Genomic DNA, 16,789 nt, shown 5'->3' on the forward strand with positions numbered 1-16,789 from the left:
TATTCAACAAGAAATATCAAAGTTTTCGATATGTTTCATAATTTTCTGAAATGTTTCCAAAAACTGACACCAGAGGCATTGCAATCGTGCCAAGCAAATTCATTTATAAGTGTACAATATTAAACAAGAAATATCAGAGTCCTATCAGCTACCGTTTTTTCAGTTTTATTTATTTTGTTGGATCAAATAAATTTATTATTTTAATGATGTTTAATGAAAAAGTAGAAAGTTGAAAAGAAAAAAAAACGTATTCGTATTTCGATTTTACTTACCTGTACAGATTTGGGCATGCTAAATATGCTACGGAAGACAGGTAGGATTTGGATTTGATATTCTTCTGTGGTGCTTTCGTCAATCATGAAGAGAAGAGGTTGAAGGGCAGCGGCAAGGACCTCGGGAGATTGTAATTCCGTTTTAAGGGACGGCAACACATGCTGATACCACATTTTCTGGGGAAAAAAATAAACATCAAGGCTTACAAGTACGCACAGCACAAGAAAAGAAATTGAATTTCATTGAGCCAAATTAAATTAAACGCTTTAATTCAAAATCTTCGCAGCTCAGACGAGAATTCGCAGAGTTGCTGTCATGAAACGAAGAAGTAATTGAGGGAAAGGCGGGAAAAAACGGGCAGAGAAGCAATAAGCAGATGCAATAATGGATCAACAAAGGCGAACAATTCGTGCATTACTGTCTCACCCCCCCCGCACACCCTCATCCCCCCAAGATACGAAACAGTAATCTCCCTTGGAGTTAGCAAACATTTTCTCTCGACCAATCTTCCTGTCGGCATTTAAGTGGAGAGCATTCAAGTTTTTGAAGCACCAGAGAAAGAAATCTATTGCAACGTTTCCCGCAAATTCTTAAGACGTTTTAAGAGTAAAGAAAGAGAGAAGAATAAGATGAGAGATTGGCGGAGTAAACGAGGAACATTGTGCAGCAAGAGACGCGCTACGAAGATCGAATCTGCTACCAACCCCTCTCAACTATGAGGTGCCGCAGTTTTTTTAAAAAAAGTTCTCAATTTAAACAACTGAGAAAGACAGAGCATCCAAAGAAGTTGCTGGTTCGTAAGATTTTAAGTAAGATTCGTATTGTTTATCAAATTCCAGTCGGATTAACTCTTGTAAAAGATAATAGCGAAAGACACATTAGGATACGTGGGTTTCTAAGGCAGAAGTTGATTAGAAAATACGGAAATATTACTTAAAAACCGTAAAGAAAGAAATTGGTCGGGAAGACCTGGGTTCGATTTCCGTCAGTGACCTGTGGAACCTTTATCTTTCGACTAAAGGTGAGTTAGCCGGTCTCATGGGGAGGTAGGGGGGGGGGATGTCACCCGGTAAGTCCGAATTTTCGTCCTGCCAAAACCAGTCTAGTGAACACACGTTCTACAGACATAAGACACCTCCGGGATATACAGGGTGGCCGTAAAATAACTTCCCCCCTTTGGAGGTATCTGTAGCTAAAACCAATGAATGGAATGAGACCACATTTTATATTGAGACTTTTGAAGGCATGGGTAGATGATTTCCGCGAAAATATGATTTAGTACCAAAAGTCCCCGACAGGGGAAATTTTGGCGCTGGCGGAGTCAAAAAATAAGTGGGTAATTACATTAAAGGCAGATAAAATGGAATCATAACATTTCGACGGTGTGTAAGTGACAGCCGCGTCACTCATTTCAGCTGGATATGTGGCACGTTACAATGATAATCAAAACAATAATAATCAAACTAAAACAACTTGCGAGAGACAGAAATTAATGTAGTGATTGAACTCACAGGAAATAATGTTTTATTCATCAGAATCAGGGTTCCCTGGACCACATACACGATTTTCAATGTGCTGACCTTTCTTGTGTACAACAAATTGCATCCGGTGTGTGACATGCTCTACAACTCAGCATCAGGAGTCGGATTGGATGTTCATAACAGCCCGTTTTATGTTCTCTTTCAAGACATGAAAGTTGGAAACGCCAACAACATGCAATGTTCCCAATCCATTTTTAAGTGGAATTGGTGGTGCTGCTGTCACATACGTACAGTCAAATTTGCATAATCCTGTTTACGTGCATTTACTGCAAATATGTGACTGCTTTCGGCTCCGCCAGCGCCAAAATTCCCCCTACCGGCGGCTTTTGGTACTAAATCATTTTTTTGAGGAAATCATCTCCCCGTGCCTTCAAAAGTCTCAATATAAAATGTGGTCTCATTCCGTTTATTGGTTTTAGCTACGGATGCCTCCAAGGAGGGAAAGTTATTTTATGGCCACCCTGTACTTACACGGTAAAATGTGTAGGATAGGATATGAATTCAATACGAATTGGATGAGTCATATTACGCATTGCGCACAGAATTTATATACATTTGCACAGGATTGAAGTCAATTACACAAGTTTAAATAATTCTTTGCATGTTCACGGGAATATTTAAATAAATTCTCGAGGTATTGAAGACAAATTAGCGTTTTTCTACTCACCCTTGGAATGCACGGCAAAGTTCCTTGTAGGTTGTGATAAAACTGTGATTTGTGAGTCGAATCTTTCATCTGAATAACATCAAGATATTGTAATGCGTGAACGGCGGGTTCCATGAAGTATTTGATCTGAAATAAGTTGGAATTTTAAAAAAAAAAAAATTACTTTTAAAGTGAAATATTTTTAGATCGTAACTTCATACGCTTAGTAAGAATACGAACATTAATTAAATAATAAATTATTATCAAATGATAACATTTGATAATAATTTTTTATTATCAAATGTTTTGAAATCTATTATCAAATGTTTATTATCAAATGCTTTGAAGTTTCCAGCCTTTTTGTACGGAAATATCAAAATAAACAATAAAAATTGTTTCACATATGAATTACAGATAAAAATATATTTTAATAATAACAAATATATAGTAATATATACTTTTTTACAATTTGTATTGTTTTTAATCATTAATATCAAATTAAAATAATTAACATAATTATTAAAATCTGCATAAACCTCTTAAGTGAGTTTATACGAACTAGCAGATGATCTTGTTGGAAGAACCACATTAAAATGAAGACAAGACTAAAAACTTTTACTTAAATATTCAAGAATTTGGCCTCAATATGTAATCCGAATTCGGTTCTAGTAGACGCGATAGGAAGGATTAACAAAGCAGGTGGAGAAGAGGCTCACATGAAGATAAGACAAATGAATTCATAAAGTTTGGACTGACTTGAAAATTGAAAGTAAAGATGATTGGATTTGAGGCTTAACAAATAATAAATCAGACAGTAGAAAATGGTGAAAGCTATGAAATCTTAAACACGCATATCGTGAACATTTCTTGAGGGTAGACACTAAGAAATGATCTTGATAAACAACTACGTGGTATCCAGTTATCGGCGTTACAAAAGGGACCAATAATCACCTAATAAAATTCGAATTGTCCTCTAAAGTAGCGACATCTATCAGTCAAGGACATCAACGGAAAACAGTGTTTATTATTATTATTATTACCTATGACAAACCCCCTCTCAAAAACCATCACTACAAGAACACAAAGAAACAAACACACCATGTCTAAATCCAACCCTATTTGCACACACAAAAAAAAAAGTTAAACCGTAATAGCAGTCGAAGTCTTCCAAGCACATACCAACTAAGAGTAAAATCAACACCTGGCTTGTGACCAGTATAGGAACATAACCAAGAAACTACCATCATCTATCATGTATTATCTTCCTCAGATAAGCTCTGCAAAGCTTCGAGGAAGAAAATTATTAACTTGCAAGTATCTGTTATTCACCATTGTAATGTGTTATAAATATTATATAATTATTACAGCATCTATGTATGCAATTTATCTGAGGCATAATAAATAAATAAATAAATAATTATTATTATTATATGTATATTCTATATTCAAAAATTCTGTATAATCTTTATTGTAAATATTAGAAGAACACGTGTTGTAAATACATAATATAAAGGCAAAAAATAATTATTAAAAAATTTTAGTTGAAATCCAATGTAGAAAATGTAGCACTTTGTGCTGAATTCTCTAAAATTATAAGTTGCAATGTCACTCAAGATGTCTATTGTATGTGTAAATATTTTAACAGATCAATAAAAAAATAAAAATAAAATAAAATAAAAAATCGATACACTGTCACACATACCGCTGCATTAACAACAAAAATACCTGCCAATGTTCCGAAATCAAACCTGTAACACATGCAAAATACCTCGGTCTCTACATAGATTGCCACCTTAAATGGACAAAACATATAGAATACCTACAAACAAAACTCCGGATCATCGCAGCAAAACTCTTCCAAGTTAAAGACATTATTCTATCCAACATAAAAAAATTCCTATATTACGGTATGTGCGAATCCCTACTCAGATACTCAGAACTCAACAACCTACCAAGAAATCTAAAACACATAGATAACTACAGAACATTAAAACACGAACTCTGGATAATATACCAACAAAGTTAAAATACCATTAACACTAATATACACATCACAAATCACCAGCATCCAACGTCAACATTCCATCCATAAACCGTACCAAACGACATAAATAGTGAAGGCTAATCCCACTCTCTTCATAAAAGCTAACCCTAGCTTCGAACTAGGGGGGAGGGATTAGCCCACCTCATTCAACTAATCCTCGTAATCATAGACTGCAAATTATTGTAATGTATATGTCTGTACGGTGTATAATAATAAATGATGATACTGATATTGAAAAAAAAAATGTGTATTTATATTCAAAGAAAAAATATTAAAAAAATAAGGTTCTTAAACTGCGTACAGAATTTTGTACAGAGCAGAAAATGTAATGTCTTAACTGTACATATGTAAATACACTGTATGATGATAATAGAAAAAAATTATTATCAAAAAATATATATTATTATATAGATTAATTATATCCATTTCTATTGTATATAAAGAGTGTAAAAATGCCAAAAAAAAACATCTGTGATAATCATCATTGTTAATATTATAATAATGTACGTTGTAAACAGTTATTATTATTATTAAAAAAAAAAACATTATGAACGTGCATGTATCTGTTATTCACAATTGTGTTCATATAATGTATGTAATTTATCTGAGAAATATTGCTAAAATGTTTGAAAATTATTGCCATCTATTGCTTATTTCGAAATCACACAATAGATGACAATTTCGACAATAAAGGTTGCCACTAAACAATTTTTATTATACAGAGAGAGATAAGCATCGATGTACTTATACGGATAGACCGTTGTAAAAAAAAAAAAAAAAAACACGATTACCCATGAGATAAATACACTAAAAACCCAAAGCCTCTTAGATAAAAGTGTAAGAAAAAAAAAACTTTATCCTTAACTCTCTTTCTGTAGATCCACAGACGGTAAAGTAGTTTGCACTGAAGGACAATTTATTTCTCAGAAGCTGACATGTGTGGCGTTAACATTCCGACTCATAAACGCCCCTACAGCGCCCTGAAGCTGTTTTATTTCTAGCGGGGCTCCCCTACACTAAATTTCTTTTCATTTTTCCTCTCTAACCGGTAATATTATCAAATGGCCAAAGAAGAGCTACTTACCATGGAAAAGTTCTGTGCGTTAGGTCGCCTCCGGGGGTCGGTTTGCAGTAGACTCTGTAGTGGCTCCTGAAGATGGTGTGGCACCCTTTCAAGCAGATCATTCAGGTTGTTCTCTAGCTAGGGAAGAGCAATCCGAGTTAGAGCTTATCTCTTACACCTCGTAGTCAAGTATGGGATGTGTGTGGGGAAATGGGAGAAGCAGAAAGTTTTGTAATAATGACTATGCCCTTTAGCCATGCGGATCGTAAGAGGCAGTTCGACGTGCGAAATGGAAGACGAAAAAAAAAATGTAATGTATGACATGGTCATACACTGTCTAAGGAGAAATCTGGATATTACAAGATAGCTTAAAGAGCGTGTTTTCTTTACGTTTACAGTCATCTTTGTATAAGCGCTTCTGTTGATATACAAGAATGTATAAAATTACGCATAAAAGATTAAAAAAAATGAGCGTGATTTGAAAGGCACAACATTAAATGTGAAATGAACAAGCTTTGATTATTATTCAACAATGAAAGCTCGTGTAAGCGAAATTGACATGGTATACACGAGCTGACGCATTAAAGTCATTTCACGCGCAGCCATGAAATTGACTAACTTTGTAAATGTTCCATTTAAAAATGCAAGGTTAATTTCGTCATTGTTATTAAACTCATAATGCAGCTTTTACATAAGTTTTAATAATAACAAAAAAAAACAGAAAACCAATTTTCATATTTATATTGACAACACCTTCACATAATAGACTTTACAAAAATAGAGAATACGATACAGAAAAAAAAAAATTAATTATAATAAATTTTCTTAGAAGATGAAAACTAACTTAATAAATCACTTTTAAAAAAATGCTACAGCGATATCGTAGATAATAACTTCATTCAGTACATTAAAGTACTTTAAGGTCAATTAATCACAATGAATAATATATTTGATGTTATGGTGTATAGAGAGCGCTTTATAATTTTTACAAAAAATTATAAATTTTTTTTTTCCCCTTTTTTTAATTATAAATTTGAATTTAATTATAATTGCGAATTTGATGATCAGGTTTAACACTATAAAGTGATTTGTACTGGACTTGAGGGTAGAACGTGTTTCTGATGGCTTTAGTTTATGTTTTTAAGTATACAATATATTTACATGAATGGTATCGTAGTAGACACTGTTCGGATGTAAAGCAACAAGAGTACGTACCATTTCCAGCTGCTTGCAGTAGATGCCATTGCTAAGGTTGGATTCCAACAAGGAATGACCACTGTTGTAGATGGCGCACACCACCAATCCGAGGGAAAACATGTCGCTGAGAGGGGTGCAGTGGGAGTTTGCTTGGATTTCGGGAGCAGTGAAATCAAGATCGGGTTGACCCATTTTGGGTAGTTTTGAGGTGAATGGCTGGCAAGGCACGGGACACTGCAAAAGAAAGAAGAAATAAATCCTTCCATAGTATTTCTCTTATACAAAAAAGCGTACACACACACATACAGGGGTTTTAATTAAAAAAAAAACGTTATTTGGTGTTGGAAACAAAGTTTGTAACATAGACAGGGTCTGCGCGGTTGTGGGAGGAGATACTAAACACTTCCTCTAGGATGATCTGATATTGCGGTGATAACGGCAAGAGGTCACAGTCCTGTTTTGTTGCCAGCAAAGTTTCATTTCCATAGGACTGCTGAACGACAGACAAAGAGATATTTTCTCCTTTCAAAAAACAAGGGGTTAACCTAATAATTTAACAGGGGCCGAAATTATTATTATTATTATTAGGTAACACATTAGGCGGTAAAAGACTCATCGAGGGAGCGCACCCATTCTACAACTCACTGTCTCCACGAACTCCACAACTACCTTCATCATCTACACCAACGCCATCTACTGCCGACCACCAGCACTAATATCCACAGACAATCACAAACATCCATGCCCAAGGCGGGATTCGAACCCGCAGCCTTTTGGCTGGAGAACGGATTGGTGAACAAATAAAACTATTTTATTATATAGAGTGATATTAAGGCATGTTCCAGAAAATATGTACCGGTCTCGGTGAGCCAGTTTGGAAGAAATTGGGATTATTTGGGGGCCTGTTTGGCCAATCGTATCCCACCCTGGGCATGGATGTTTGTGATTGCGATTGTGTGTGAAAATAATAGTACTGGTGATCGGCGGTAGATGGCGTTGGTGTAGATGATGAAGGTAGATGCCGTTGGTGGAGACGGAAAGTTGTAGAGTGGGGCCCTCCCTCGATCAGTTGGACTCCCTGGAGGTGTCACGTGATAATGCATATTAACTCCTTGAAAGAATGAAAATAAAATAAATACGCTGCAGACTCATCAAAGGAACGTAAAATAAATAACATACACCCTCTGTCCAAAAAGAAACCCAACTTTTCGAAAATATAAGAAACTACTGGCGCCACCTGTTGTATCTTTTTGTTGTCGAATGCGGCGACCCTCATTAGCGTTGTGTCAACTGTTTATCACATTTGGTTCATTAGAAGCCGAGTTATAGTCCCAAGAGTGACAGTGTGTGTTTTGACGAACGGTCGGTCCTCACAATATTCATGCCGTACGCGACGAATTCTCGCTACCAATCGCTTCAAAACTTCGAGATAAAACTCATCATTGACCGTATGGCCAGGTGGAACGAATTCTTTGTGGATAATGCCCTTGGAATCGTCGAAACAAATCAGCATTGGCTTTACTTTTGACTTTTTTTTCGGATGCCCCTCTTCTGGTGGTCTCCACTCAGCATTCTGGCGCTTTGTTTCGGGCTCATACTCAAAACACCGCGTTTCGTCACCAGTAGCGATCCTTTCAAGGAAGTTTGAGTCCTTACGAACGGTTTTGATGAGGTCTTGCGGTGTTCAATTCGATACATTTTTTGGTCATCGGTCAACTTGTGGGAAACAAATCGCGAATTCAATTTACGAAGGTCCAAACTCTCGGTCAAAATGTTGTGCTCAGTTGATTTTGGAATCCCCAATTCATCTTCAATCAATCTCACGGGCGATTTCGGATTTCTCTGATGAAATCCGAAACTTTTTGGATGTTAACTTCGCGTAGTCCAGTTTTTAGATGGCCCAGATTTTCGTCGTCCTCAAGCGTCTCACGACCACTTTGAAATCGCTTAAACACTCGTAAACTTGAGTACGGGATAAGCATTCATCACCGTATGCTTTTTGAAGCATTTGATGTGTTTCGGTAAACCTTTTACCAAGTTTAACACAAAAGTCAATCGCAGCTTTCTGTTTGAAACTCATTTTCCGACCGTTCGTCAAAACACGCTGTCCTTCTTGCTATAACTCGGCTTCTAATGAAACAAATGTCATAAACAGTTGACACAACACTAATTAAGGTTGACGCTTTCGACAACAAAAAGATACAACAGGTGGCGCCACTAGTTTTTTATATTTTCGAAAAGTTCGGTTTCTTTTTGGACAGAGGGTGTATATTAAGAGTCCATGAAATTTATTGTATAAAATAGCTTAAATTATTCTATTCGAATGCTGCATGCACAAAGATGTAAAGGAGACCTTGGAGGTAATCAGAATACATGCAGGCAAATTTATTCCTGGTTTTCACGAGAAAATTAAGCTCTTTGAGTGGGAAGACGTATAATGAGCTCCAAGACTCGATGCTAATCCTATTGTTAGTGGTTCAGGATGTGAAAATAAAGAAACGAAGATAAAGTCACTTAGTTCAAACGTTCAGAGGACAGTGGACTGGAGAGATAAGAACGGAATTATTCCACTTGCTGAATCTCACAAAGAGATAGTAGCGACATCTATCGCACATTAATGAAACTTATTGTATAACGGCGTAAAGGGACTGTTGCATTTGATGGATAGAAATCGATTACGTAATCAATAGATAAACAAGAAAGGATAAACCAAGGAAGCTCCGATGGATACTAATAATAGATCCATTATCAGTGTGGTGATGTTTTCTTCCGTTCTACATGTTTTGCGGGTGGATAAGAGAGAAATATTGTCCTTAGATCAAACGTCACTCCTCCATCCGGGGCTCTATTGAGCTTGCAGCAATGATGGGGGGGGAAAGCGGAGGTCAGGGAGGGGGACGGAATTGAAAAATCAATCTTTCTAGGGAACAAATGAAAGCTGCCTTTAGACTCGAAAAAAAAAAGTCACACAAAAGAAGCTTTGACAAGGGATCGATAGGCGCGCGCGCGCGCCACAGAAAGAGAGAGATAGAGAGAGAGCGAGAGTAGAAATTGCAAAATAATCGCCCCCTCAAAAACAGGCCATTAGAAGTAGGAGTCATTTGGGTATTAATACTATTCCAGGGCTGCAGTTTTTGCCCGCAGGTCAATATCGGTTCTCTCGACAAAGACAAAAAAAGACACAAAAAAAAATCTTCCCATTTCTCAGAAGCACAATGGCTTAGTAATGAAGAAAACTTTAAGTCGAGTGAGTTAAAAATAGGAGCACTTAGAGGTTACCTTACCGTAGCGATACTGGAAAATAGTTGGTAAAAAGCTGGTACAGTTTCAGTAATTTATCTCTCAGGAATACGAGTGATGATGGAAAAATAGAAAAGAGAAAAAATACATGCAAGCACTCTCAAGGTTCGGGGGGGGGGGGGCGGAAAGCAAACAATAGAGAGACTGAGAAGAGGAGCTGATGGGCTATTAAAGAAGGGAGAGAGAGAAAGAAAGACAGAGAGATGGAAGGAAACATGAGAGGGAAAATGTAAAACGAGTAAAGGTAAAAATACCAGATTTATGTGTTAAAATGGAAAACTGTGTGATGAGCAACATTAAAACGGAAAGATAGATAGATAGATTTATATTGCAATATCTTTCCGAGTTGAAGCAAAGTTTGTTATGGTAAGTGTCATAGCAACATATTAATGCACTTCCATTTGGTTGTTTACTTACCATCATATCGGCTTCATTGCACTTCTCTGCAAACTCCAATCCTGCCAGTTTCCAGGTCCCTCTGTTGTTGATGATGATGGACTGGGGAGACAAGTTTCGGTGGATCAGCTTACAAGTATAATGCAGAAAACAAAGGGCTTCGGTTAGCTAAAAAAAACAAGAAAATAATGAGAATGAGATATTATTATGGAGGGGTGCCTTCAAAACCAGACTACAAAACAAGAACCTGCAAGCAAAATTTGACTTGGAAGCAGTGGCGACTCGTGGCTTGAACTCGTGAGGGTGCTGTAACTTTTGAAATGTACATACACACTGTAAGTACAGTGTAGACGTGTTTGGATAAAATATCAAAATTGTGGTAAAAAATTTAAAAAAAAATTAAACCTAAAAAATATTGTTTATTATCGATAAAATTATACAGTTTGGTATAATTCAAAATTACTTAAAAATAAAATCCATTATCATAACCCCAATAATGTTCTAAAATAAAAACTATAACAAATGTTACGTCTTTAATTATAATGTCCAAATATTTAAAGAGACGGAGTAAACACGATGAGCACTACGAACACTCTACTACTGGCGCCAACTGCATATAAACAACAGTGGAACTGCGCGACGGACAGTGCTGCATTACGCTAATAGCTCGCATCTCACTATGACGTGCATATGCTTGCGCGCGTAGCAATAGGACACTGTAGTAAACACAATGCTGCTAGCGCCCTCCTAAGTGCTACAAGATGGATTTTTATTATTTTTTATACAAAATAAGAGAATTGTATAGGATTGTTGATGATAAAACTAAATATTACAAGCAAATATAAATAAATTAATAATTATATTTATATATCGGGAAAAATTGGGGATGCTGCAGTGCCTATGCACGAGCCGCCCCTGCTTGAAATGATAGGAGAGAGAAAGAAAGAGAGAGAGAGGATGTGAAGCCGAGAAAAAGTACATTCTACAGGGAATTTTAATATTAAAATCAATAAAAGAGAGAAGGGGAAAAAAAAAGCTCACATCTTGGAGTATTAAACCTTAGTGAGGGCTATCAGAAACGCCACACCACTTGCTCCCAAAATTGTCCTAAGCGACTTTTTTTGGCACTCGTCCAGACAGGGAGACAAATAAAAGAAGTTGCACTCTAAAGCCTGGTGGATAACAAGAGAAGTCGATGGAATTTGTCACCAAGCGATTATTTGATAGCGTTGCGTTTCCAGAATCAATCTAGTGTGTAGGCTTGATTGTTAGTTTTTTTTGGGAAAAAAAAGTTTTAAAAAATCACAAAAAAACGATGGTATTGTAAAGAGAAATGATTTTAAAAAAAGTATCCAATCATAGAAGAGCAAGTTACATGAAATAAATGTAATCATTTTAAGGAGTATTGTTATGAAATCAACAAGTTAGCCACGCGCGTCATTGTTGTAAGTTTATTGTTCGAAATATGACCGTAATGCTCTTGATAAACATGAGATTTCCATTGTTAGAAGAACGGAAACGCAATGTACATGCATTGTTGAAAAGAAATGCAAGACACAAAATGAGCATTGTACAAGCAATTCAGGTGAATGCCATTTATCGGATGGACTTTACTGTGAGCAAGAAGCCAAGGAGTCCTCTTACTGTCCATTAGTGTTTGTTGTATTGTCAGTAACAATCGATCTTAGACAAGAAAAAAAAAACTTCTAAGATTAAGCTCAGCTACAGCAAAAATCTCATCAAGTCTGCCTAATAGATAAATAGGATTATTCAGTATTTCCGAGCTGATTATAAAGATTATTCGGAAATAGGTTACTTGGACTTCTTACTCAACATAATTGATACCGATAATTATCAGTATTATTAGATTGATTATAATCAATGACTCTTTCAAGTATAGTCGCAATTTAAAGACAGAGTCATTTCTTTTTTTTTTTTTTTTTCATTTTTATGATATTATTTTTTATTGTATTTCGTAAGTACAGAACATTTCCACTCTAGCTGGACAGATTTAAATGAAAATTGGAATTTGACATCTGTGTATCAAAAAGTTTTCGATTATTAAGCCTCTAAGCCTTATCGCAAGTGAAACAAATAGAAATAAATAAGAATAAGCATAAATAAACGGTTAAATATAAAACACGTATAAAATTTATATCGATACAAAAATATAATTAAGCAAATAAATATAAACGAAAATTATAAAAGAAAATAATAAAAGAAAACAAATTTTTAGCCAAAATACAAAAATATATAAAATTAATAAAAAAAAAATCCTTGTAGAACCCACTCGAATCAATTATTAGAATCCTTTCATAAGTTGGAGCCACATAAAAAAAGCATCATTAAATATAAATAAACAAATAAGCAGACTGGAATATAAATAAACACGTAAATAAAAACATCAACATAATTATATACCTACATACATACATCTTCAAGGCCCACCTTTCCTAATTGGGTTGTGGGAGCAACAGCTGCAAGAGGAACTTCCAATGGTCGCGATCCTCTGCCACCAAGCTGAGATGTTCTGGTGGGATTCCCAAACGAGTCCACCCAAGGTTTTGGATATAATCTATCCAACGAGTCCTTGGCCTTCTACCTGGCCTCCCACTCTCTGGCTTGGCAAAGAGGGCCTGCTGAGGGAGCCTCTCTTGTGGAATTCTGACCAGGTGCTCGTACCAGCTTAACTGTGATCTCTCAACACGGAGAAGCAGCGGTTGAGTATTGAGGGTTTCCCGAATTGCAGAGCTTCTGAGTCTGTCGAGTTTTGTCAGCCCCACAACCCCTCGAAGGAACCTCATTTCAGCCGCTTGGATTCGTGTCCGCATTCTTTCAGTCATTACCCAACTCTTATGACCATAGGTGAGGATGGGGACATAGACTGTATTGAAGACAGCCAACTTTGCCTTCTGGCTTAACTCCCGCTTCAATACTACCGAACGGACAAGCTCCCGCAATATTGAGCTTGCTAAGCCAATTCGAGTACTAGCTCTACGTCCCATTTTCCATCATTCGTGAATATGCACCCAAGGTATTTAAACTTCTCCACCTGCCTCATTGGGACTCCACTTACATTTAGAGTGCACTGGGATGGTTGTCTTGAGACCACAAATGTTTCAGTTTTGGCCACAGTGATCTTCATTCCACAGTGATCTTCATGCACAAACAGCTACAAACCTATCCAGGGTACGCTGGAGGTCATCTGTGGAAGAGCTAAGCAGAACTAGGTCATCTGCAAAAAGCAGACGTCCAATGCTACATTTTCCAATTCTGACACACTCACTGCCTCGGCTGTGCCTATCAATCCAGTCCATAAATATTATGAAAAGGAAGGGTGACAGAACACACCCTTGGCGGAGGCCAACGGAGACTGTGAAAGGTTCAGACTTTGTGCTGTTTACCCCGACACAAAACTCTGGGAATTCATACAGGGACTTGATGGCAGCTAATAGTTGACCATCCACCCCATACTCCTGTACTACTTGCCAAAGCTTATCCCGAGGAACCCGGTCATATGCCTTCTCCAAGTCCACAAAACATGTGTAGACATTCTTGGCATATTCCCAAGATTTCTCAAAGACTTGCCTTAAAGTGAAGATTTGGTCAGTTGTGCTTCTACCAGGACGAAAGCCACATTGTTCTTCCTGGAACTTTGACTCAACTATGCTCCTGCACCGTCTTTTCAAGCACTTAGCATACACTATCCCAGGCAGGCTAAGCAGAGAGATGCCACGATAGTTACTGCAATCCTTCTGGTCTCCCTTCTTAATGACTGGTATTATTATGCCTGTTTGCCATTGCTTTGGTGCTCGCCCAGTTATCCAAGCAGCCTGACACACTCGAGTCAGCCAGAGAACACCGTCTCGATTTAAGGCTTTTAGCATTTCGGGCCGAATTTCATCATCGCCAGCAGCCTTGCCCGATTTTAGCGATTTTATTGCTAAATGGACCTCTTCTTCTGTGAGACTAGTCATTGCCCCGATCTGCACCTCTTGGATGTCCACAACTGCTGGGCCACCCGGGTTAAGAAGGCTCTCAAAGTATTCCCTCCATCTGTGGAGGATATCCTTCTCAGTTGTTGAAAGTGCACCATCAGAGGCTTAATTGCCCTTGCTGTGCACGATTTCCTCCCTCGAAGGCGGCGGATGGTCTGCCAGAATACTTTGTTTGCATTTGCATAGGATGAGTCTAATCTTTCTCCAAAGGATTCCCAAGCCTTCTGCTTTGCTGTCTTCACTGCATTAGCAGCAGTTTTTCGTGCCTCAGCATACCGCAAACGCATCTCAGGTGACCTTACCGTAAGCCATGTTAGGTAGGACTCCTTTTTTGCCCGAACAGTTTTTCGGACTTCTTGATTCCACTAAGGTGTCCTTTTCTCACTGCCCGTTGCCACGCCGAGCAGCTTTCTGCCACACCATGAGAGTGCAGAGGCAGTGACAGCTGTTCTGAACAGCTTCCATTCCTCCTCAACATCTGCAGTATGCTTGGGAATCTCTTTGAACCTGGAAGAAATGTCATCTGCAAAATTCTTCCTCACAGCTTCATTTTCCAATGTCTCCCATTTCACGCGGTTTAGCTGCTTAGGCCTACCAGCGTTGATGGTAGCATCTGGTTTCTGAAGCCAGATGTAGAGTGCAGATAACAAGGTGGTGGTCAGTTGACAATTCTGCCCTTCTTCTCACACGAACGTCCAACACCGAGGAAAATAGGTCTGCTGAGACTATAAAGAAGTCAATCAGAGACCTTTGTTCTAGTGTATCCCTGTACCAGGTATACTTATGGACTTCTCGGTGCTGGTAGAAGGTATTCATTATGGACAAGCTGTTAGTACAGCAGAAGTCCAATAATCTCGACCCATTCGTGTTAAGGTCAGGGGCACCGTTCCTCCCAACCACACCCCTCCATGTCTGGTCATCGGTTCCAACATGTGCATTGAAGTCACTCATTAGCAGGACTGATTCCATGTCTGCCACCCTGTCAAAAGCAGCATCCACTTCCTCTAGGAAGGCAGAGTATTCTGACTCCAGATTAGGTGCATAGGCTTGCACCACAGCCAAATCGTGGTTTTTCATCTGAAGCCTTAACACACACACCCGTCCCCCCAGTGGGATCCACTCAGCAACACAGTCTGACAGCTTGGGGCTTGTGAGTATCCCCACACCCGCCTGAGCATTGTCGGGCTCACACCAGAGTAGTAGAGCTTCCACCCCTTATCCAGGTCGACAGTTCCAGAGCCTCTCCTCTTGGTTGAAGAAAGCCCGACTAAGTCTAGCCGGTAGCGCTTGGCTTCCTCGACCAGTTCCAACTCCTTTCCTGTCAGAGAGAAGATGTTCCAGTTGCCTAAAGCCATAGTCTGGTGCCGTTTGCCATTTCCGTCCTTTTGCAGAACCATTTCTTTGCACTGCCCCTAAACACCTCCCCAAACGGATAGCGGGCCCATTGATGAAGTTTCCTCCAGCAGAGTGCTGAGGAGTGGTGTCTAAGGGAGACTGTAACATATTTTTCGAACGGGTCCCTCTGCCTAAAACCCGAACGCGTCCCTTGGTAACCCGCGCGACGGACCATGCGGTATGAACATTTTTTGATGGCTTGATCATGTTCCAGTGTTTGATAATGTCCTGTTAGCACAAGACGAAATGACACAGCAAAATATGAAAGATTCCCCTCGAATACTCTAATTGTATTCGGGAGAAGGAGCAAGAAGAGAAGAAAGAAAGAAGCAAGAGAGGAAGAGGAGGACCAGTCTACAGATAATATAACAGATGTATATTACATGAAGTAAGGCATGGTCCAGCATCAGGTACCTCGGGTTTGCCACACCCGTACTCACTAAAGTGAGCCCCTGAGGACACATAATTAAATATAAGTAAATAAAAAAAGAGCCTCGTATCTTAGTCGGTATAGATGAAGCCCTTTGGTGAGAAAGACCTGGGTTCGATTTCCGTCAGTGACGCGAGGAATCTTCATCTGGTTTCTTTCGACTAAAGGGTAAGTTAATCGGTCTCATACGAAGGCGGGGGGTTTTTACCCCAGAAGAGATAAACTGGTCCCGTGAATACACTTCTACAGACATAAGACACACCGGGAAGTATAGGGCCAAACGCCTTAACCTCGAGACGGGTATGGTTTGGAAGGGCTAAGGACATATGCGACTATACTCCCTAACAAGCCACTAGGCCTAATACGTAAAAAACGAAGAAGAAGCAAATAAAAAAAATGCAAATAAACAAATAAATGATTTCCTTTGGTCTAATAGTGCATAAACATACATTTCGTGGTTCAACAGTGGCGAATTCTCCATGCTTGCTGCGCAAGCTCATTAATAG

General features: G+C 38.4%; 1 protein-coding gene across 1 annotated transcript in view; it reads right to left on the bottom strand.

The window, feature by feature from the left end:
* Positions 1 to 16,789, bottom strand: part of LOC150095248 (SCY1-like protein 2) — a 146,768-nt gene that overhangs the window by 54,748 nt on the left and 75,231 nt on the right. The window contains exons 4-8 of the mRNA XM_090410630.1: positions 10,482 to 10,628; positions 6,783 to 6,998; positions 5,589 to 5,705; positions 2,482 to 2,607; positions 273 to 449 (exon numbers count right to left, since the gene is read on the bottom strand). Of these exons, the coding sequence (XP_090266756.1) occupies positions 273 to 449; positions 2,482 to 2,607; positions 5,589 to 5,705; positions 6,783 to 6,998; positions 10,482 to 10,628 (783 nt within the window). The remainder of the gene's footprint in view (positions 1 to 272; positions 450 to 2,481; positions 2,608 to 5,588; positions 5,706 to 6,782; positions 6,999 to 10,481; positions 10,629 to 16,789) is intronic.

This window comes from Typopeltis vanoorti, chromosome 20, assembly GCF_054136105.1.
Source record: "Typopeltis vanoorti isolate ZY-2024b chromosome 20, IOZ_Tvanoo_1.0, whole genome shotgun sequence".
NCBI lineage: Eukaryota > Metazoa > Arthropoda > Arachnida > Uropygi > Thelyphonidae > Typopeltis > Typopeltis vanoorti.